This window comes from Megascapheus bottae, chromosome 2 (genome assembly GCF_031878675.1).
Source record: "Megascapheus bottae isolate mThoBot1 chromosome 2, mThoBot2.hap1, whole genome shotgun sequence".
Lineage (NCBI taxonomy): Eukaryota > Metazoa > Chordata > Mammalia > Rodentia > Geomyidae > Megascapheus > Megascapheus bottae.
In genome coordinates this window covers 89,653,903-89,675,307 of record NC_143510.1, presented here as the reverse complement: position 1 = coordinate 89,675,307, position 21,405 = coordinate 89,653,903, and the positions used below count along the sequence as shown (strand labels likewise).

Here is a 21,405-nt window from a genome sequence, read left to right as displayed (position 1 = left end):
CCTTGGGGTGCCCGCCGCAAGCAAGGCCCCTCCCTGCATGGGCTGGGCTCTTCACTTACTAGGACGAGGGATGGACAAGCAGGCAGATGTGATCCATAGAGGTAGGGGGGAGGAGAGACCACTACCAGAATCCCTGCAGCAGAACAGGCAGGACAGGTATTGCCATGGCCACAACCACAGAAATCCCATTGCTACCTTTGCTTCTCCTGCTGCTCTTGGTGGCTGAACCTTGAACCCAGTGCTGGATGCAGGGGATGTGGGACGAGGTCTGGGAGCTCTGAAGGACACAGCCTTCGGGTTGGTTCCCAACTGACCCTGTGGCTGCTGTTTGTCCTGCCAGCCTGGGATTACTGTATGTGTCAGAGGTGAAACATGGGTGTCTGGAGGTGCCTGTGGGGTGCCTCTGCTCCTTTCTGGATGATGGTGGAAGACCCAGGCCTAGGCATGCAGAGCTCAGAGCTGGCCGATGGTACAGAACACTGTCCTGACGTCACCAGCTGGCCCAGGTGCTGGGCAGGGAGCTCAGTACCAGCTTGGGAGCTGCAGGAAGCTGCTGGCTGGTAGAGCTGGCCTGGACTTGTGCCCAGGCTCCGCTGCATACACTATACCAACTGTGGCACAGCCCCCCTCCGCTGCTCTTGGCCTCTGGGCATGACCTGCCAGCCTGGGCAGACCACATACTTCAAGCCACTGACCTAGCAATTCTGGCCACCAGACATGTCACCCCCTGCCATGATATACCCAGCAGTGGCCTGCCCAGCGCTCATGCCAGCCTCAGATTCTTGAAATCCCAGCACCTAAATACCTGCAGGACTGGGGTGCAGAGCAGCCCCGATCACCCATCTCAACATAGGTGGGCACAGGGCTGGAGTGGACCTGGTCCTTGTTTCTAGACCTCAATAAAAAATAAGTCTTTTGCCAGGCACTGGTAGCTCACACCTGTCATCCTAGCTACTCAGGAGGCTGAGATCTGAGGATCACAGTTAGAAGCCAGTCTAGGCAGAAAATGCTATAAGACTCTTATCTCCAAATAACCACCAGAAAACCAGGAGTAACTCTGTGGCTCAAAGTGGTGGTGTTAGCCTTAAGCTGAAGAGCTCAGGGGCAATGCCCAGGCCCAGAGTTCAAGCCCCATCACATAGACATACACACACACACACACACACACACACACACACACACACACACCAAAAAAAGAGAGAAAGAAAGTTCCACCCCAAGTAAATTATGAGTTCCTCAAGGCCTCACACTGGCATGGTGGGATGGAAAGGCTTCTATCTCCTAGGGAAGAGGTGCAGTGGGTCTTGGAGGCTGGGGCATTGGCAGCAGCAAAGGGATCTCCCTGGTGGCCCTGTCTGTGTGTCATCCAAACAACTAGGGTGCAAAGCCTCCAGCCCAAAGGGGGGCAGGGCAGGTGTAGTCTGGGTTCCCTGAGCCCCATGGGAGCTGGTATTTAACTATAGGCCTTGAAAGCCCTGGCAGAGGGGCTTGAACAGCAGGGAAAACTGAAGCACACACCAGGAATGGGACCTGCCCCAAACCGTGGAGCCTGGATGCCACACAGTCAGGGCTCCCTTTACCTATGATCCACATTCTTTTCTTTGAGATCACAATTCTTGCCTCTCTTCCACAATAGGTCTAAATCCTCAGCCCCCTGTCCCCTCTTTTTTTGATGCTGGTACTGGGGCTTTAATTCGGGGTTTTTGTTCCTTGGCTTTTTCTGCTCAAGGCCTGTGCTTTATCATCTGAGCCACACAATTCCACTTTCAGCTTTTGGTGTTTTAGAGGCTGATCCTGAAGCTTGAACTCAGGGCCTGGCCATTGTGTCCTTCAGCCTTTTTTTCCTCAAGGCTAGCACTCTACCACTTGAGCCACAGTTGATTTCGGACTATTTGGAAAGGAGAAGAGTCTCAGACTTTCCCACCCAAGCTGTCTTCAAACTGCAAGCCTCCAATCTCAGCTTCCTGAGTAGCTAGGATTACAGGCATGAGCCACTGGCACTTGGCAATAGCAAATTCTTTGGATGAGGCCCTGAGAGTGAGGCATTCACCAGGGATAGACCAGGGGGCTGATATAGCTTTGTAGAATACCATGGGAAAGGGTCCACAGGTGGATTCTAAGCTACCTTCCACAGAGGTACAGAATCCAATCAAGCCAAACAGCGGCCTTTACTGAGCTTCCAGACGCCATTTTCATTTGGGGAAAGTCAGCCCTAAGGTCCTCAGAGGCCCAGCCTCTGTGCTGGTTTAACTGGTGACAGGATGGGGGCCCCTCAGAGAGAATAAAGCAGAGTCAAGCGTCTCAATATTTTCACACCATTGTTTTAAAATGTCATGGCCACAAGCACAAGCTTCTTGTGCTTAGAACATTGAACCAAGGGTCAGAGCCTCTGGTCTGTGATGACCAAAAGCCTCTTTGTCCCTGAGACAGCAGAGACATTGGCTCTGCTTATCCCCACCTAGGATTTAGGCCAGCACTCCATGCAGCCGCCCCACCTCCACGAAGGCTTCCACGCAGCGGTCAATGTCCTCCTCGCTGTGCACAGCTGAGATCTGTACCCGGATGCGGGCCTTGCCCTTTGGGACCACAGGGTAACTAAATCCAATGACAAAGATGCCTGGGAAGGTAAGGGCATACCAGTGTCAGGTGGTTTGGGCAGCATGACACATTAACACCTACTTTCCTGGGGCCCACAGGGGGCAAGTGGGCTGCCCAAGAGCTTACACGAGGGTGGAGGTGGGGGCGTCCTCAGGGCACAAGAGTCAGGTGAGACAGCTGTTCTGGGAGAGGCAGTAGTCACAGGAGCAGGAGCATTTGCACTTTACAGGTTTCCCTTTGGGCCCCACTGGTCCCCTTACCTCTCTTCAGCATGTCATCCGCCATGCAAGAAGCCAGCCGAGCATCTCCTAGCATCACAGGGCAGATGGGGTGATTGGCTCCTGAGATGGTAAAGCCAGCAGCCTGCATCTTACTGCGGAACCTGTGGACACAGCTTCATGTCTCATAGGGCATTGCTATTTGGATCTGACAGGCATGTGGCCCCCGAGTCATGACCAGTCAAGACAGAGACACAGTCCCTCAAAGGCCAAGAGAGGGCACTGGGCAGGGGGCAGGCAGAACAAAGAGAGGTATAAAAAGTAGGATTGACAGCTGGGTGCAGTTGCTCACATCTGTAATCCCAGCTACTCAGGAGGTTGTGATCTGAGGATCCAGGTTCAAAGCCAGCCCAGGTAATACAAAGCAGAGAGCATCATCTCCAATTAATCACTAGAAAATGTGAAGTGGGGCTGTGGCTCAAGGGTTGTTTAGTAGCCTTGAGCTAAAGAGCTCAGGGACAGCATCCAGGCCAGAGTTCAATCCCCATAACCAAAAAAAAAAAGTAGGATTGAAGCCGGGTATGGTGGCTCAAGCCTGTAATCCTAGCTACTCAGCAGGCTGAGATCTGAAGATCACGGTTCAAAGTTAGCCCCAGCACTAAAGACTAAGAGACTCTTACTCCAATTAACCACTAGAAAACTAGTAGTGGTGCTGTGACTCAAGGGGTAGGGTGGTAGCCTTGAGCTGAAGAGCTCAGGGACAGCGCCAAAGCCCAGAGTCTGAGCCCCATGACCCTCAAAAAAAAAAAAAAAAAAAAAAAAAAAAGTAGGACTGACAAGAGGGGCAGAGATGGAAGGAAGAAGGGCCAGAGGTAGAGACACGAGGGAAGGCACTAAATATAGACCAGGGACTGGGAGGCACGTAGCATTTGCCCCGCCCCTCAGTCCATCCCATCCGTGCTGGGAACTGCACCGGTGAGTTTTGGCAGCCATAGACTGGATGAAGGTGTTGTTGTCCATGAGCAGATCCAAGGCCTTGGAGGCACAGCCAACAATAGCAGGTGGCAGGCTGTTGGAGAAGATATAGGGCCGGGCACGCTGCCGGAGCAGGGACACCAGAGCCTCGGGCCCTGTGGTGTAGCCCCCTGAGAATTAAGGAAGAGGTGACAATTGGTCAGGGGCCAGAGCCTTCCAGTCCATGTTTCTCTCAGCCCACCTGCCCTCCTGACTCTATCAGGGCCACGGGAATGGATGAAGCACCCCAGGGACCTGCCCCTACCCCACCCAGATACCTGATGCTCCACCCAGCGCCTTCCCCAGAGTGGAGTTGATGATGGTGACCTGGTCCATCACGCCCAGCAGCTCGTCTGTGCCCCTGCAAGGGAAGTGGCCACCACTGTCCCTGGCTTCCAATGCCAGGGTCAGGCTGGGCCTTGCTCTCCTGGTTTCCCAGCCACCCTCAGGAACCCCACCCAGGCCTCAGGGGGCCATGTGCTGCTCCCACCGTCCTGTGGGCCCCAGGAAGCCAGTGGCATGGCATTCATCCACAAAGACCAGGGCACCGTATTGAGAGGCGAGGTGGCAGATCTCCCGCAATGGCGCGATGTCACCATCCATGGAGAAGACTCCATCGGTGGCCACCAGGCGTAGCCGGTGCTTCTGCAAGGTACACAAGCAGGTGTGGGGGGTGGGGGCTGCGCCAAGCTTCCACCTGCTCTCCGGGCTGCTTGGCATGGGGACAGCTTTTTCCTCATCCGGGCCTCTGAGCCTCTCTTCTCTGGGCTTCTCTTCTCAGGTGGTTTGGAGCTACACTTAGCCCAGAGCACTGAGAAGGGGCTTGGACCTCTCCCAGGACAGGTTCTAGAGGAAAGTTGGAGTGGGGTCAGGTCCTAACCGTGCATCCACTGTGCACGCCTGTGCATGTGTGTGTGTGTTCTGGGGTTTGAACTCAGGGCCTAGCTGTTGCTCCTTAGCTTTTTTTATTCAAGGCTGGTGCTCTAACGCTTGTGCCACAGCTCTACTTCCAGCTTTTGGCTCATTCATTAGAGATAAATGTCTTCTGGATTTCCCTGCCTATCCTGGCTTCAAACTATGATTGTCCTCAGATCTCAGCCTTTTGAGTAGCTAGGATGACAGGCCCGAGGCACCAGTGCCCAGCTTGCCACCCACATCTATGCCTGGTGCCTGCTGCTGGAAGGTGCTTGCTGCCTTCAGGAAAGCTTGGGCCTGAGAAACTTGAGCTCTAGACCTGGCTGTTACAAACCTTCAGGCTATTGGCTAGTGAAGAGGGAGCCTCTCTGAGCCTCATCTTTTTTGTTGTCGTTGTTGTTGTGGGTCATGGGGCTTGAACTTGGCTTAGCCGCTGTCCCTGAGCTCTACCCTACCCTTGAGCCAAGCCCCCCTTCCCCGTTTTCTAGAGGTTAACTGGAGATAAGAGTCTCAGGTCCTTTCATGCCCTGGCTGGCTTTGAACCTTGATCCTCAGATCTCAGCCTCCTGAGTAGCTAGGATTACAGGTGTGAGCCACAGTGCCTGGTGGAGCCTCATCTTTGATAGAGGACACTGAGGGTAAGTTCAGGCTTTGTCCTCAACCCACCTGGGCTTCCTGCAGCTTGGCTTCTAGATCAGCCATGTCCAGGTGGCGGTAGCGATACTTATGAGCCTTGCACAATCGAATGCCGTCGATGATGGAGGCATGGTTCAGCTCATCTGACAGGACAGCATCCTCGGGAGTCAGCAGAGCCTGGAGGGAGGCAGTGACGGTCTGGCCACCCCCATGACCCAGCTTCCCGAGTCAAAATCCCACTGCTAGCCAAGACAGGGAAGCATTGTGTCCTTCCCTTCTGCCCGGCTCACTGGTGCCCCAGCACCAGGCTGGATAAGACATAGCAGGAAGAAACACTGAGTCCCAGGTGTTCCCAGCTTTCTTGCTGAGCTGGTTAGCGTGAAGTTCCTGGAAGCTGGGCTCCTCACAAGTCCCAGCCTCCATTAGCCAACCTCATCCAACCTCCATACAGAAAGGGCACTGGAGCATGCAGGTGTGGCACCGGCCTATGACCAGACTCCCCGACTGCCCACCCTAAGCCCTCCATGGTACCACGTACCTCAAAGAAACCAGCATTGGCATCAAAACAGCTGGGGAAAAGGATGGCTGCCTCCCGTTTATGGAAGCGGGCTATCTTGGCTTCTAGATCCTTGTGGATGGTCTAAGGGAAGTGTAAGAGACAAGCAGGTGTTAAAGAAGCCTGGAGAGGGTGCCAGGAGTTTGGCCTAGTGGTAGAGTGCTTGCCTAGCATGCATGAAGACTCGGGTTCAATTCCTCGGTACCACATACATAGCAAAAAGCCGGAAGTGGTGCTGAGGCTCAAGTGTTAGAGTGCTAGCCTTCAGAAAGTCCAAGGACAGTGCTCAAGCCCTGAGCCCAAGCCCAGGACTGGCAAAAAAAAAAAAAAAAAAGAAGCCTGGAGAGGGTAATGAATAAGTCTTAGATGACAGAGACTGAAGATAGCCACAAATAGATGACCCCAGCCCGAAGGACTGCAGCCTCAGCCACATGTTACCCCAGACCTCAGGAGTCTAACAGATCTCCCAATGAGGTGTTCTGGGCTCAAGTCTGTGGAACTACAAATGCTGATAGGAAAAATATACCTTCCTAATGTAAGGCTGTTATTCCATGGCCAAAATAAGGGTGGCATAAGTAACTTTGGGCCTCTACTTGTTAGATGTGAAAGCTGTTTGGTCTGGATGAGGGTCCAAAAGTGTCTGATGGCAGAGGAGTTCTCATTTAGAAAGGAAAGAAGTGACAATCACAAACAGGAATGGGTCTCCTTTTTTTTTTTTTTCTTTGCCAGACCTGGGGCTTGAACTCAGGGCCTGGGCACTGTCCTTAGACACTTTTGCTCAAGGCTAGTGCTCTGTCACTTGAGCCACAGTGCCACTTCTGGCTTTTTCTGAGTATGTTGTACCAAGGAATCCAATCCAGGGCTTCATGCATGCTAGGCGAGTACTCTACCACTAGGCTCCAGGCTCTTTTTCTTTTTCTTCTTTTTTTTAAATGTCAGTTCTAGGACTTGAACTCAAGGCCTTGCACCCTTGCTTGGCTTTTTCACTCAAAGCTTGCACTCTACCATTTGAGCCCAGCTCTACTTCTGGCTTTTTGCTGGTTAACTGGAGATAAGAGTCTCACTGTCTTTTCTTGGCTTGGGCTGACTTTGAACCTCAATCTTCAAATGGCAGCTTCCTGGGTAGTCAGGATTACAGGTGTGAACCACTAAACCTAGCTTGAATCAGAAGGGTTTTTAGCAAAGCAGGTCTTTCTGCTCTACTCTTGCTCCCCTGTATCTCTGGGGCTTACAATGGGTTTAGAGCCCTGGGATTAGCTGATCTGGCTAAAGCAGTCTTGCTGACTGTGGGAAGTAGACAGCTGTGTACCTGGGTTCCACAGATGAAGCGGGAAGAGCTAAGGCCAGCTCCAAAGTCCTTGAGAGCCTGCACACCTGCCTGGATCACTTCAGGGTGGCTGCTCAGGCCCAGGTAATTGTTGGCACAGAAGTTGAGGATTCCTGGGGAGTAAAAGAGACAGGCAGAGCAATTCAGGCAAGCAAGGCCCACAAAAGTGATCACCAGGCCCTGAGGAAAAGTATCAGAAAGGAAGTGAAGGTGAATCTGCCCTGAGGCGAAAATAACTTCACAGGACGATCCACTCTAGGACCAAGGCCAGGTTGGGGTCCCCAGCAAGCACCGAATCTAATACCACAGGAGAAGGGGGAGGAGGATTTTCCTTTTTGCCAGTCCTGGGCCTTGAACTCAGGGCCTGAGCCCTGTTCTTGGGCATTCTCAGGGATAGAGCTTTATTACTTGGGCTACAGCACCACTTTCAGCTTTTTTCTATGTAGGTGATACCGAGGAATCGAACCTGGGTCTTTGTGCATGCTAAGCAAGCACTCTTCCACTAGGCCCAGGATGAGGATTTTCTCCCTGTGTTGTATGTGAAAGGTAAGAAATTTAAACTTTGGCCTCAAACCACATTCCACTTGAGGAGGAAGGAGGAACACACCCCTTCCTCCCAGCTTCTCTTGCCTCTGAAGACCACCAACCTCCCACCTCAGCCTTACTTTGTCCCAAACAAAAGAATGGTGAGGATTGGACCTTGGAGACCATAGTTTATTTTCTGCCCATACAGAATCACACCCCCAAGCAGGGTGCCTGCGAGACTTCAAAACCCAATTCTTTAGCCCAAAGTGAACACAGCTGACCTGGAGGAAGGTTCTCAGCCTGGCAGGCAAAGTGCAGGACATGGGTATCCAAATGTCCAAATTTCCCCTCTTTTTCACCCCCTTGTTTTGTGTTTTAATTAATTTATTTTTATGCTGATACTGGGGCCTGAATTCATGGCCTTACACTTTTATTCAGCTTTCTTTCTCTCTTTTTTCACCAGTCCTTGAACTCACAACCTGGGTGCTGTCCCTGTGTTTTCTGCTCAAGGCTACAGCTCTGTCACTTAAGCCACACCTCTACTTTTGGCTTTTTTAGTTGGAGAGTGTCTTGGATTTATCTGCCCAGTCTCAGATCGCAGATTACCTTGAATGCCTGGCTTACTCAACTTTTTGGATCTATCCTTTGAACCACAAATTCCAGTTCTAGCTTTTTGTTTTTCAACTGGACATTCTCCAATTATGATACAAAGTCGTGTGGATTTGTCTGTCCAGGTTAGCTTTGACCCATGATCCTCAGATCTCAGCCTACTGAGTTGCTGGGGTTGCAGGCATGCGCCATGAGCTCCTGGAACAGGATCCGAAACAGGATCCCACGTAAGTTTCCCAGACTTCGAGTCTTTTTCTCTTGTTTTTATGGGCTGGCTCCCGGTCTACATTTCTGTGCACCAAAAAGTGCTCAGGGGTAAAACTCCCGCCCTTGAAACGGGTTTAACCGGGTAAACCTTGGGGAGCCAGGGAGCGCCAGGGAGCACCAGGGAGGACCGCCACGGGGCGCCTGCGGTGACACCAGCGGGGGCTGCCCCACCGCCCGGCTGACTCGGGAGCCAGCATTCCCGGGTAAGCCCGGAAGGGACCCTCGGCCACCCGGCGGGGTGGGGAGACCCCCGGGACGCAAGTTACCTCCGGAGACGCCGTCCACGTGGATGTGCGAGCCCTGCGGGGAGGCGAGGACCCTCTCATGCTTCCACAACCCAGACCCTTGGATCCCTTCCAGCTCCACCTCCAAGAGGCCCTTCAGCTGCGCCAGCGAAGAGTGTGCGCGGCGTCCGAGAGGGGCTGCAGACGCCGCAGCGCGCCAGAAACCCCCAGCCCACATCGCGCCGGCCAGCCAGCCGCGGGAGGACGCCGCCGGGACCAGCGCTCCGCGAGCCCGGACTCGCCCGTCACGTGGGAAGGGCCGGGCCCAGGCAGCCAATCAGCGCGAGAGGGACCACCTTCAAGGGGACGGAGGGGCGTGGCCTGGCCGGAGGGCGTGGCCTGGCGGTAACCGCGGAGGACCGAAGTGGATTGATTTGTTGGTGGAGACTGGAGGGGGGACGCGGAGGGGGCGGGGGAGTCGCGCCCGGTCCCGCCCCGCCCCCCGCCCACACACTCACCTTGGGAAAGGAAACCGGGTGTCCCCCGGACACCCAAACCCAGGCGCCCGAGTGCTCGGAACCCTCCCTCGAAGCTCAGATTCAAGCTCCCCCCCACCCCGCCCAGTGTTTCCCCCAATTGTTTCACATTCTCCTCTAGCTTAAAAGTGAGGGGGGGAGAAACACACACACCAAGCAGGGGTTCCTTTTCCAATTTTATTTTAAAGTTTTAAAATTACAACGACAGCAATTTTTTTTCCCGGCAACACAAATAACACTTGTTTAAAAAGGTAAGGGAGGAAGAGTGCGCAAGTGCGCGATCTTCCTATTAAAAACAAGAGAAAGACAACTGTACAGATTTTTTCTCCCAGCTCCTGGTATGAGGCGTATGGATCGCCCTAGCTATGCATATGTACATATGGACACACACACACACACACATGCACCAGACCTAAAACTACTCAACAAAATTCCAGCTACTTAAGTCCTTATTCTCCCTGCTCCCCACTACTAGCAAAGACTCAAGTTAAAAAGAGATTGGGAGGCTTGTGAAGTAGCTGGGGCTGAAGCCCCAGCAGACCAAGCAAAGCTACCCTAAATACAGGAGGAGCAGACAAGAAGAAAGCCTTCTGCTAGGATGCAATCCACCACTGAATGAGTGGAAAAACCCCAGTTTCAATAGGGCACACTGAGGCACTTAGTTGACTGACTCCCCATCCTTCCCACCACCCAAAATTTCCACTACCACTTAGCAAGAGATTTTTGCTAAGCCACAGAGAGCTCCCTGCCCCATGGAAGTTCCCAGCTGCCTGGGAGAAGCTACATTGTCTGCAGGGAGCTATCTCTAGAATTCCCCCTTCTCTCCTTAAGACAATAGGGAGGCCACAGGGCAGACTAACAGGAAATGAGGGGGGACCAGCCTGGACACCCCTACTGCCAACCACTGCCAGGGGGCCAGTTTGTCACCTTCCCCTCCCCACCAAAGGCTAAAACTCCCAGAGTGCCCAACATAGAGCTCCTGCACCTCCTCTCAATCAGCAGAACCAATTGCCTTACTGGTTCTCCCCCATCCGCCTTCACAGCAAACAAACCACCCAGGAAAACACAAAAGTCCACTCAAGTCCCTAACCCCAGAAGACTGACAGCAAATGGCCCGAACAAAATAGAAGTCTGTTCTCATTCTGGAGTTGAGACGTGTTGCTGCTCTTCTTGCCCGACTGGTTAAGGGAAAAAGAATTTGTCCACAAATATCTTGAGGCCTCGGAATTCTGTGTCTTATAAAGTCAGACTAGAATGGGCAGAGGGGGTTGCAGGTGAAGACCAAGAGAGAAGAAAGGAGAAAGTATTTACAGAAGAGAGGAGAGGGGACGGAGTGTCTGCAAGCTAGGGCTTGGCTGTCACTTCTTCTTGCCCGCCCTCTTGGCACTGGACTTGGCTTTGGGCTTCACTGGTTTTGCCTTCTTGGGTTTGGATGCTTTGACAGGTTTGGCTTTGACAACCTTGGGTTTTTTCGCTTTCTTGGGCGTGGCAGCCGGCTTCTTCTTGGCCTTCTTGACCGGGGTGACTTTGGGCTTCTTGCTCGAGGCTTTGGGGGCAGCCTTCTTGGGTTTGGTTGCCTTCTTTGGCGCGGCCACCTTCTTGACATCCTTTTTGGTCTTCTTGAAGGCCACTGACCTCTTGGGCTCGTCGCTCTTGGCTAGCCGGAAGGAGCCCGACGCCCCCACCCCTTTGGTTTGCTTGAGGACCCCGGTGGTGACCAGGCGCTTGATGGACAGCTTGATCTGGGAGTCCGCGTTCTCACCCACCTTGTAGTGGCTCTTGATGTACTTCTGGATGGACTGTCGCGACGAGCCTGCGCGGTTCTTCTCGGCCTGGATGGCGGCCACGATCATGTCTGAATACTTGGGGTGGTCTGTGGACTTTTTGGAGGTCTTGGCCCTCTTGGGCTTGGCCGCGGGGGTGGACGTGGAGTTCTCGGTCATGGTGGTGGCCCTGTCCGACCGAGCCTGCTGTGCAAGGCGCCCGGCGGAGCTGGCCGCGCTGCTCCGAGGCTGCGCAAAGGCGGACGCCCGCCCGGGGATCCGCTCTCGGGACCCCGGCTGGCAGGCCCGGCCCGGGCGCGCGGTCGGGGGCGCCGCAGCCACCGCACCCCGGCGGGGCAGTGCAGGAGGAGCCGGGCGCGCTGGCCGTGCGGGGCCCGGCGGCGGTGGGCGCGGGCCGGGGCTGCGGCCGGGGCTCAGGCTCGTGCTGGGGCTCCGCCTGCGCCGCCTCCCTTCTCCCAGCTCCGCGTCTGGCGCTCGGGCGGCGCATCCGGGTATTTAGCGGCGGCGGGCGGACCGCGGTGAGGACAGGGCTGCTGGCTGCCTGCTCCCGGCCCGGAATGGCGCCGCGCCGCCGCCATCTGTGTTTCTTCCGCTCGGCAAATCCGATCTTAATCCTCAGCCCGGGCCTTCCCGCGCCTCGCCAGCCCCCTGGGAGGCTGCCCGGCTCCCCGCGCCTCCCCGCTGGACCCCCAGCCGGCTCGGCCGCCGCCCCCCGCGCCCGCCAAGCGCCCCAAACGGCGCCGAGGGCCGCTGGGGCACCGGGACATTTCCCCTTTGCGGGGGGCTGGCTCCGCCGTGCCGGGGAGCCCCGCGACGGGGAACCTCTCCTAGGAAAGCTGTCCCCTGGGGCTACCGGGGACCCCCACTCCCGACCTCCTGCGGTGTCCCCCAACCTGCGGGAGCGGCTGAAAAGCGACCCCAACTAACACACGCGGCCCCGAAGTGGGCGACTCCCAGCCGGGCCGAAATGGGACAGGGGGAGGGGTCGCTTTCCCGGGGTCGCCGGCCTCTCGGGGGTCCCCCCGCCGCCAGCCCCCCCGCACCCCAGGGCCCTCTCTGCCCACGGCCCCCCCCGAGGAAACTTTCCCTGGAAGAGTTGCTCGGGCACTTTCAAACTTTGTCCCTTCCCCCTCCGGGGCCGCCTGGCCCCCAGCGCGGCCCCCCGGCCTCGGCGTCCGGGCCCCCCCTGAGGACGAACCCCGGATTCGACCCGGGCTCCCGGAGAGCCGGGGAGGGGCCGCTCGGGGGTCTGCTCGTCCTGAGGCCCCCCACACCGCCCCATGTCCTCATTTACATGCTTCTCAGCCTGCTGGCCCGGGTGGGTGAGGCCTAGCCCGCCGCCCCCACCCCCCATGCCAGCTCTGGGGGTGCAGCCTCCTCTGCCGGGGCCCCTTGGAGTCGGGCTGTGTGCAGGGGGGCGGGGAGCACTCCAGAATGGAAGATTGCGCCATCCTGGGGACCCTAGGATAAGGAGAGGCCCTGGATGCTTTAGCGACTCAAAAACGGGGTGCTTGCGAGGGAAAAGCGAAGACGGGGTCACATTCATGGAACCCTGAGGAATCCTCAGCAAATGCACGAGGAGCCCTGGCGGGGACCACGGCCATTTTACATGCTGGGAGAGGAGATGTCTTTGTTCCAATGCATAAGTCTCCCCGGCTGCTAGGCCATACAGACAGCTGGACAGGGGGTGTCATGGTCTCTGGGGGGTTCTGAGGTACAGAGGGACTGCAGAGGCTTTAAGGCCAGTGGAAGGGACTCCGGAGAACCTGAGACCCCTGGCCCCTTTGCCCTCAGCAGCCACCCTGCATTAGGAGGAGTCTGCGATACTTGCTGTCAGGGCCACGTCCCCCCAAACCTGCTTGTATTCACTTAGCAACCAGGTCTCCCACTCTTTAATTAAACAGTACCCTCCCTGGGGTTTGGGGTTTGTAGCTGGTCAGAATGATGAACAGTCTCTAGTAAGGAACTGTTTGCAATCCTGAAGGGAAGGGGCGTGGGGAAGGGTTACATTGGTGGAGGGAGTCACCTTAATTGTAGTGGGGGGGTGATGTCCCAGGGCTCCTATGGGACCAGGGGAGTCTCTGAAGCCAGAGCAAAATAGTAAGTTTGCCCCCCCCAATCAAGGATGGATTCATCCAAAACATGGAGATGGGGGAGGGGCGAGGGAAAGGGGCTGGTGTCAGATGCCTTCTCCTCTATAACCCAGGCAAAAAAGAGAGGGAGTGAAGGGCCAGGTTAGTTCAAAGGGTCAGGGTTCTCTGTTCTGATGTTCATTGTCCAGAAGTTTCCTGACTGAAAGCACAACACTGTGGAGGAGGTTTGTTTTGGTTATATTCAAAGACATTCTCCAGCATCTCACTGAGACCTGGAAAGGGGGAAACTACCCCCAATACCCACCCCTGTAGCTAAGACCTTCCCCCCCCCAACCCCAGAGACCTTCCCCAGAGAAATGCCCCTCCCCACTCCTTTCAGGTCCCTCAGAACCAGGCTGAGGGAATCCAAAGACAATATGTTGACATTTTCATTGTAAAGCGCTCTGGTGTTTCCTGAGCCCTTGCCCCTCCCACCAGGGTAGCCAGAGAATAAGATCACCACCTCATCACCCCTTCTTCGCAGGCCTTAACAGGAGGATGGGGCACCTTCCACCCCATTCCAGACTTGCCATTTTCTCCCGCAACTAAAGCTAGAATTGGGGGAGGGGTCGCCCTGGATAGCTGGGTTTCCAGCCAGCAGATCCCCCCTCTGCAATACCCCGGTTTAAGGGAGCTGGGAGGAAGAAATGGGCCTCCAAAAGTAGGGAGCAAAGGTTGTGGGGAACAAGGTGAGGAAAGGCTGCCTCCAGCCATGCCTCACCTTGCCTCTTGGACCGGGGTCCTCTGACTTGGTTAGGCCTGCTGAGCCATCACCCAGAACCCGGGCTCAGAGTGCAGGGCCCCCACCCTCTTGCTCTTTAAAAGCCAGGAGCTCTGGCACTGCCGGCAGCTGCTCCTGGGAAATGTAGTTCCCACTTGAATCCTGGTGCCACCCCAGCCCCAGCCCTTCCCGAACCATCTGCCCGCCACCTGCCGGGCTGGGGAGGGCCTCAGCTTCTCTGTCCTGCACATAGGTGCTCTGCCTGTCTCTGGGGTGCTGTGAGGGGTAGGAATGTGATAGGGTCGTTTTCTTACTAACGGGAGGCGGGGGGGGGGGGGATCTGCCTTTATGGAGCCTGAGGCTGCATAACTCCTCAGCAAAACCTCTTCCCTTGAAGCTCTTAACCAGATGCCAGCTCTTTGTATTCACTTAATACAGCCATGAAATAGTGCTCACACGCTGAGTTCAAGCTCCAAGTCAGACACAGACACAGACACACACACACACAGACACACACACACACTCTAAATTATGTATGTTGAAAAGTGATGGATACCAAAAATAAATGGAGTAGGGTGGCGCTGAGAAGAGCGGAGCTGGCATAGGGTTCCAGAGACCCCAGCAAGAAACTGACATTTAGGCAAATATTTCAAGGTGAAAAGGGAAGGAGACATTTTTATTTTAATTTGATAATTGGGTTATGGATGATGCTACTCCAGGCCCTCCATTTTGGCTTGGCTTTTCATTCAAGGCTGGTGTTCTACCACTTGAACCACAGCACCACTTCTGGCTTCTTGTTGGTTCATTAGAAATCAATCTCTCAGATTTGTCTTCCCTGGCTGGTTCCGAATCACGACTCCCAGATCTCATGCCCCTGAGTAGCTAGGATTATAGGTGTGAGCCACCAGGACTGCACATCTCTATTTGTAGAGAAAACCTGTCACATACCTAGTGCAAAGGTCCTGTGGCAGGCATTTGCAGTGTGGTTGACTCAAGAAGGCCAAGTGGAAGAGATGAGTTTTAAAAGGATCAGGCAGCTGGGTTTGGGTGGCTCACTCTGAACCTGGGCATATCGGAAGATCCAGGATACTCCCCCAAAGCCAGGCATCTTATTAGCCACCTTCATTCCCTCTTGTTGTATAAGGCAGAGATTAGGCTTGGGTGTCTTTAGGCATAGTTCCTCTCACACCTGCCCTGCCAGCAGCCCTGAGATGCCAGCAGATTTTTCCACACCTGTTCCAGCACTAAGCTGGGCCCAGCTCAGGTCCCTGGATACTGATTGCTGATTGTCATGTTGAAAACACCTGAGTTGGTTTGGAGGCACGTAGACACCACAGCAGTATTCAGCTCTGTGCTGGTCTGGGGGGGGGGGGGGTGAGAGGCCGCAGTGGTAAAAACTGAGTAGACATTGTTAGACTTCTGGTGCCCCCAAATCTTGCTGCTTTTCCATTTATTTTACTTTCTTTCTTTATCATATTATAAAGGTCATGTGCAGAAGGGTTACAGTTACACAAGTCAGGTAAAAGAGTACACTTTTTATTTCTGTCCATTGTGAGGCTTGAACGCAGGCCTGGGTGCTGTCCCTGAGCTCTTTCTTTTGCTCAAGGCTGCTGCTCTGCCACTTTGAGCCACAGTTTTACTTCCAGTTCCTGGTGGTTCATTTGGAGATAAGAATCTTGTAAACTTTCTTTCCAGGACTGGCTTTGAATTGTGATCCTCAGATCTCAGCCTCCTGGATATCTAGGATTGCATAGGTGTGGGCTACCAGCCCTTGGCTTTTTGGACACTGTCATCCCTCCCCTACCTCTCTCCCAGTTTGCTTTTCAAAGGATTAGAGCAACGCTCAGGCTGGGTGTAGAGCAGGTTTCCCCGTGCTGACGGCATGCCTGCAAGCTTAGCTACTCAGGACACTTAAGAGCTGAGGACAGCAGTTCAAAGCCAGCCTTGGTAGGAAAAGTCTTTGAGACTCTTACGTCTAATTAACCATAAAAAGGTAAAAGTGGAACTGTGGCTTGAGTAGTCAGGTGCCAGCCTTTTTTTTTTTTGGCCAGTGCTAGGGCTTGAACTCAGGGCCTAGGAACTGCCCTTGAGCTTCCTCAAGACTAGAAAGACTAGAGCTCTACCACTTGAGCCACAGCACCACTTCCAGCTTTTTCTGTGTATGTGGTTCCGAGGACTTGAACCCAGAGCTTTGGGCATGCTAGGCAAGCACTCTACCACTAGGCCAAACTCCTGCCCAAGAGTGCCAGCCTTGAGCAAAACAGTGCAGGGCCATCATCTAGGCCCTGAGTTTAGCCCCTAAACTAACACAAAACAACCCCCCCCCAAAAAAAGCTAAAACAAAGCAAAAAACTCACAGAGAAGGGAGGATACCACCAGTCTTGAAGGCATGGCAGCATCCCTTGTGCCAGGGACCTTTCCATCAACCTTCCTATGGTCTCATCTCTCAGTTTCCTAGTTTTGCTTCCATTCCCCAGTGACCCCTCTGTTTTCCCATTTGCCTATCCACCCAGCATAGTGTGGAACTCCAGCAACGTCCAGCACATTGGAGGGAAGACAACCCTGTGGTGCAGTGCAGGTTGGTGTGTGTGTGTGTTGTTGGCCCCGGGGGTTGAACTCGGGCTGGTGCTCCAGCACTTGAGTCACAGCTCTACTTCTGGCTTTTTGATGGTTCATTAAAGATAAATGTCTCACAGACTTTCTGGCCCAGGTTAGCTTCAAACCACAATCCTCAGTCTCACCCTCTTGAGCAGCTGGGATTACAGACATGAGCACTGGCACTCAGATGGCCTGTCCACCTGCTGGTGGCTGTGTGTGAGTAGAACGGGGCACATGCTTGTCCTCCGGTGACTTGGACCCCAGAGAGGGAGACTGGAATTGCTACCATTGTAAACTGCCATAGTGACAAGCGCCAAGCAGGAAGGGGTGACAGGAGTGACAGGTGCTGACTTGAGCGCATGGAAGCCAGTGTTTAAGGCGGAAGCCTTGGGCTCTGTGAGCCAGGGGAAGACGTTTGAAGCTTTGGCTTTGCTCTGGGGGCTGGTACGGTTGTGAACTGTGCCCGGGCTTACTAAGCAGGCGCTCTACCATTTGAGCCAGTAACCACTTTCACTTGGTTACTTTTCAGGAAGAGACTTCAGGGATGGCCTCCATCCTTCTATTTGTGGCTTCCCAAGTAGCCAGAATTGCGGGGTAGGGCAGCTTACCAGCTTGGTGGTTGAGATGAGATCTTGCTATGCTTTTGTTTTCCGCGTGGGCCAACCTTGTTAGATGTTCCCAATCTCCAGCTCCCACGTAGCTGGGATTTACAGGGGTGAAACATCCCCAGAGCAGCTGGACTATGGGCACGAGCCACCACACTCAGCCTTGGAAGTTTGTTGTAAGTGCCATAAGGGAGCATTGTGGAACTAGGCTTCATAAAATCATTCAATTATTTTAAAATAAAAACGTGCCGGCACTGATGGCTTACATCTTCTACTCCTAGCTACCCGGGAGGCTGAGATCTGAGGATCATGGTAGGAAGACAGCCTGGGCAGAAAAGTCCATGAGGCTCTTAGCTCGAATGAATCCCCCAACAAGTCCAAATTGGAGCTGTGGCTCGGGCAGTAGAACATTAGCTTTGAACAAAAGGATCTCAGGCACAGTGCCCAGGCACTGAGTTCAAGCCCCAAATGAGAGACAGAGAAGACAGAGGGTGGGGGGTAGGTAGGGAGGGAAAAAGGGGGAGGGAGAGGGAAGGAGGAGAGGAGGGAGGGAGGGAGGGGACACACATATGTATCAGGTTTGTGGTAATTCCCTGCAGCTGATAGATGGTTGGGTCACTTCCTAGACAATGTTTTCATGACCTTTTTCATCCTGGGACAAAGCAGAAGGAGCTGGAAACGTGCAGGGCTTCATTGCTGCCAGCTAATCAGCGTCACCTATCCACAGCTCAGCAGTGTGAACGCTGCCCGTTCAGCCATCCATGCACTGAACCAAAGTGGCAGCCGTGGAGGTGGGAAGCAGGGAAGCTGGGAGGATTGGGGAGGGCAAATCCAGAGGGCGGCCTGAGGGCTGGGAGTGAAGAGGAGGGAAGGACACCAGGCAGGGTGAGGTCCAGCATTGGCTCCAGGTCCTTGCTTTGGCCCCACCTTGAGCCTCAACTCTCACCCGCTTTCTCCAGTCAAGAAATCAATTATAATCCCACATGGGCAAAGAGTCAAACAGTCAGAAAGATAGACACGTTTCCAAAGCAACTGTTCACCAATTAAAGTTTAACTCATCTGACGGCACTAAACCTTCTTTTTCCCACAGCTTATTTTCATTTGTTATTATTGTTGGGATGATGTATCTTAGCGGGGTTACAGTTACATTCGTCAGGTAGCAGGTGCATTACTTCTCCCACATTGATACCCCTTCTCCTGTTTTTGTCCCTGTTTCCCTCCCTCCACCCCTAAACTAAACCTTAACAAACTTCCTAAACTTATCCCAGAGATAATCACCAAACACTGGGGTTTGAGTTCTCCAGCGATCAGCGCTTTACCCTGTGAGGCTCTGCACTCTGCCTTTGAAGAACTCATCTCAGTTCAGGCGGGAAGAATGTCTTGGCCATATTCAGCGGAGCTGGCTGGGGCCTGTCATCCTAGCTACTCTGGAGGCAGAGATTTAAAAGGATTTCAGTTTGAGGCCAGCCTTTGGGGGCAGGGGGTGAATCAGCTAGATCCCCATCTCAACTTATAATCTGGGCATGAGGTTTCACATCCATAAGGCTAGCGATGTGGAAGTCATAGGTGGGTACTTACCTGAAAAACAGCTAAAAGCTGAAAGGGTTGCAAGTGTGGCTCGAGTGGTAAAGACTCGAAAACATGAAGCTCTGTGTTCAAACCCCAGAACCGCCAAAAGGAGAACCACAGCCTTCACCTGGGGGTAGCTGAGGGAACCCAGGAGGAGAGACCTGGCTCCCATCAGTCCCTGAGAGGGACTACTGGTCAGCTGCCATCTGAGCCTTCAGTGGGCACAGAGGACACAGGCCTTTCCTGGAGAGGAGATGGGTCACTCTGTGGGAAGGAGGTGAGGCCCGCTAAGGACGTCATGCAGGATGCCTGTGCCATCAGTGGTGAGGGCTCCACGCCCTGTGTTGCCCCCACCACACCCCATCACCCTTCTCACTTCCAGGATCCCGGGCTGAGCTCACACAGGACTGGGGCAGACTGTGACCCTGGGGCCCAGCAGCATCCTCTGCCCCCAGTCCTCATGAAACAGCTCAGCTTCCTTTAGAGGATGGATGCAGCAGCCCCTGAGACTCTTCTGGAAGAGCCCTCAAGAGGGAGACACTGGGCTGAGTTTTAATCAATCGAAGTTGCAGTACTGAGCTGGAACTCAAGGTCCTTTTCTTGCCTAGTTTTCGGGAGTCACACATTTCTACAGTATTTTAATTCTATACAGGATTTTCATGTGTAAGAAAGAAAGAAAGAGAGAGACAGAAAGAAAGAAAGAAAAGGGTATCAACGTATGTGAATTAATGCACCTTCTATCTGGCAAATATCATGTAACCCTTTTATTAATTACAATAAAAAATATAAAAAAAGAAAGAAAGAAGAAAGAGAGAAGGAAGGAAAGAAAGGAGGGAGGGTGGGTGGGAGGGAGGGGAAGAAAGAATCACCCTTAAGAATATCAGAAACAAGACCTTTCCTATGACCCAGCCATACCATTCCTAGGGATCTACCCTGAGCATCATAACCCAGGATATGATAAGGACACCTGCACAGCCATGGTCATCACTGCACTACTCACAATTGTCCAGCGATGGAAACAACCCAGATTCTCCACGACAGAGGAATGGACACAAAAAATGTGGTACATTTAAATATACAATGGAATCCTACATAGCCACCAGACAAGATAAAAATAATGGCATTCGCTGGGAAGTGGATGAAACTAGAGCAAATCCTGTTGAGTGAGATAAGTCAGGACCAAAGGAACAAAAGGCAAAAGGCACATGGTCTCCTTGATATGTGGATATTAGATCTAAACAGTACAAGAGCCAGGACTCAATACTCAAGTATTCAAGGTCATTGACATGAACTTGGAGATACAAATATAACTAGATAGACATATGAATCTATGATGGGATATATATTATATAGATAGATTGATATGTATCTATGACATACAAACTCTCAGCTTAATTTTAATTTTGTTCTTAAGTTTATGTGCCAATGATTGCCTAGAGAGATCCTGTTCTTGAATACGTGTTTGTTAAAATTGCCATTTGAAATGCGATGTAAAAAATCAGTGTTAATAAAATCTTTTAATTAAAAAATAAAAAGAATAGCAGAAACAAGCCCAGCATTGTGTCTCATGCCTGTAATCAATCCTAGATACCTAGCTACACAGGAGCCTGAGATCTGAGGATCACAGTTCAAAGCCAGCCTGGGCAGGAAAGTCTTCTTATCTCCAGTTAATCACCAGGCCAGAAGTGGAGCAATGGCTCAAGTGGAAAAGCAGATAGAGCACTAGCCTTGAGCAGAAAAGTTCAGAGACAGTGCCCAGGCCCTAAATACAAACCCTAGAACCTGAACACACACACACACACACACACACACACACACACACCACACACACACACACACACACACACACACACACACACACACACACACGTCAGAAATATAATGAAAGCTAAGCAAACTGCAGGAAAGCTGAGGAATAGTCATAGCTTTAGCTAAAAGAAAAACAGTAACTGCCTCATAGGAAAAGTCCATAACAAGAGAGTCAACACTGTAGCCAGTGTGACCTCTGATTCCTGAGGCAGCGAACTTGAGCTGTTCTAAAGGCAGCACTGCCATAGTTTCCACTCTTGAGATGAAGGAAAGTTTTACAAAGGACAGCACCCTGGGCTCCACCCAGGTTCCCCCTCCCGGCCCACCCCCAGCAGAGCAGAGCGGGTTAGATTAGCATTCAAAATTATTTTTTTAGCCAGGAGAGCGGTGGCTCACATCTGTAAATTCTAGCTACTCGGGAGGCTGAGAGCTGAGGATCCAGGTTTAAAGCCAGCCTGGGCACTAAAGAACATGAGATCTTATCTCCAGTTAACCTCTAGAAAACAGAAGTGGGGCTGTGGCTCAAGGAGTAGGGGGATAGCCTTGAGCTAAAGAGCTGAGGGACAACATGAGGCCCAGAGTTCAAGCCCCAAGACACACAAAAAAAACGTTGTTATATATAAAGGTGATTGTACACAGGGATTACAGTTACATAAGTCAGAATATGAGTTCCTTCCTTCCTTTCCTCTCTCTCTTCTCTCCTCTCTCCTCCCTCCTCCCCCTGTCTGCCAGTCCTGGGCTTGGACTTAGGGTCTGAGCATT

General features: G+C 53.1%; 2 protein-coding genes across 2 annotated transcripts; both read right to left on the bottom strand.

The window, feature by feature from the left end:
- Nucleotides 1-2,299: 2,299 nt before the first annotated feature.
- Nucleotides 2,300-9,187, bottom strand: Gcat (glycine C-acetyltransferase). The gene is made up of 9 exons (XM_090358021.1): nucleotides 8,932-9,187; nucleotides 7,247-7,377; nucleotides 5,920-6,021; nucleotides 5,412-5,558; nucleotides 4,321-4,475; nucleotides 4,109-4,191; nucleotides 3,790-3,961; nucleotides 2,859-2,980; nucleotides 2,300-2,617 (listed from the first exon to the last, which is right to left on the bottom strand). Exons 1-9 carry the CDS (start codon nucleotides 9,125-9,127, stop codon nucleotides 2,466-2,468), a joined length of 1,260 nt encoding a protein of 419 aa, XP_090214147.1. The 5' UTR covers nucleotides 9,128-9,187; the 3' UTR covers nucleotides 2,300-2,465.
- Nucleotides 9,188-9,588: 401 nt separating this feature from the next.
- On the bottom strand, nucleotides 9,589-11,682 carry H1-0 (H1.0 linker histone). Its single transcript, XM_090328674.1, has one exon. The coding sequence runs from the start codon at nucleotides 11,366-11,368 to the stop codon at nucleotides 10,784-10,786; it is 585 nt and encodes a 194-aa protein (XP_090184800.1). The 5' UTR covers nucleotides 11,369-11,682; the 3' UTR covers nucleotides 9,589-10,783.
- Nucleotides 11,683-21,405: the final 9,723 nt, after the last annotated feature.

What these genes read in the sequence shown, in the direction of transcription:
- H1-0 (XM_090328674.1), bottom strand. Translation starts at nt 11,368, where the DNA reads ATGACCGAGAACTCCACGTCCACCCCCGCGGCCAAGCCCAAGAGGGCC.
- Gcat (XM_090358021.1), bottom strand. Translation starts at nt 9,127, where the DNA reads ATGTGGGCTGGGGGTTTCTGGCGCGCTGCGGCGTCTGCAGCCCCTCTC. An exon ending in CCAATGCTGGTTTCTTTGAG is followed by an intron (nt 5,559 to 5,919) that starts GTACGTGGTACC and finishes GCCTCCCTCCAG; the next exon opens with GCTCTGCTGACTCCCGAGGA. An exon ending in GGCGCTGGGTGGAGCATCAG is followed by an intron (nt 3,962 to 4,108) that starts GTATCTGGGTGG and finishes CTTAATTCTCAG; the next exon opens with GGGGCTACACCACAGGGCCC.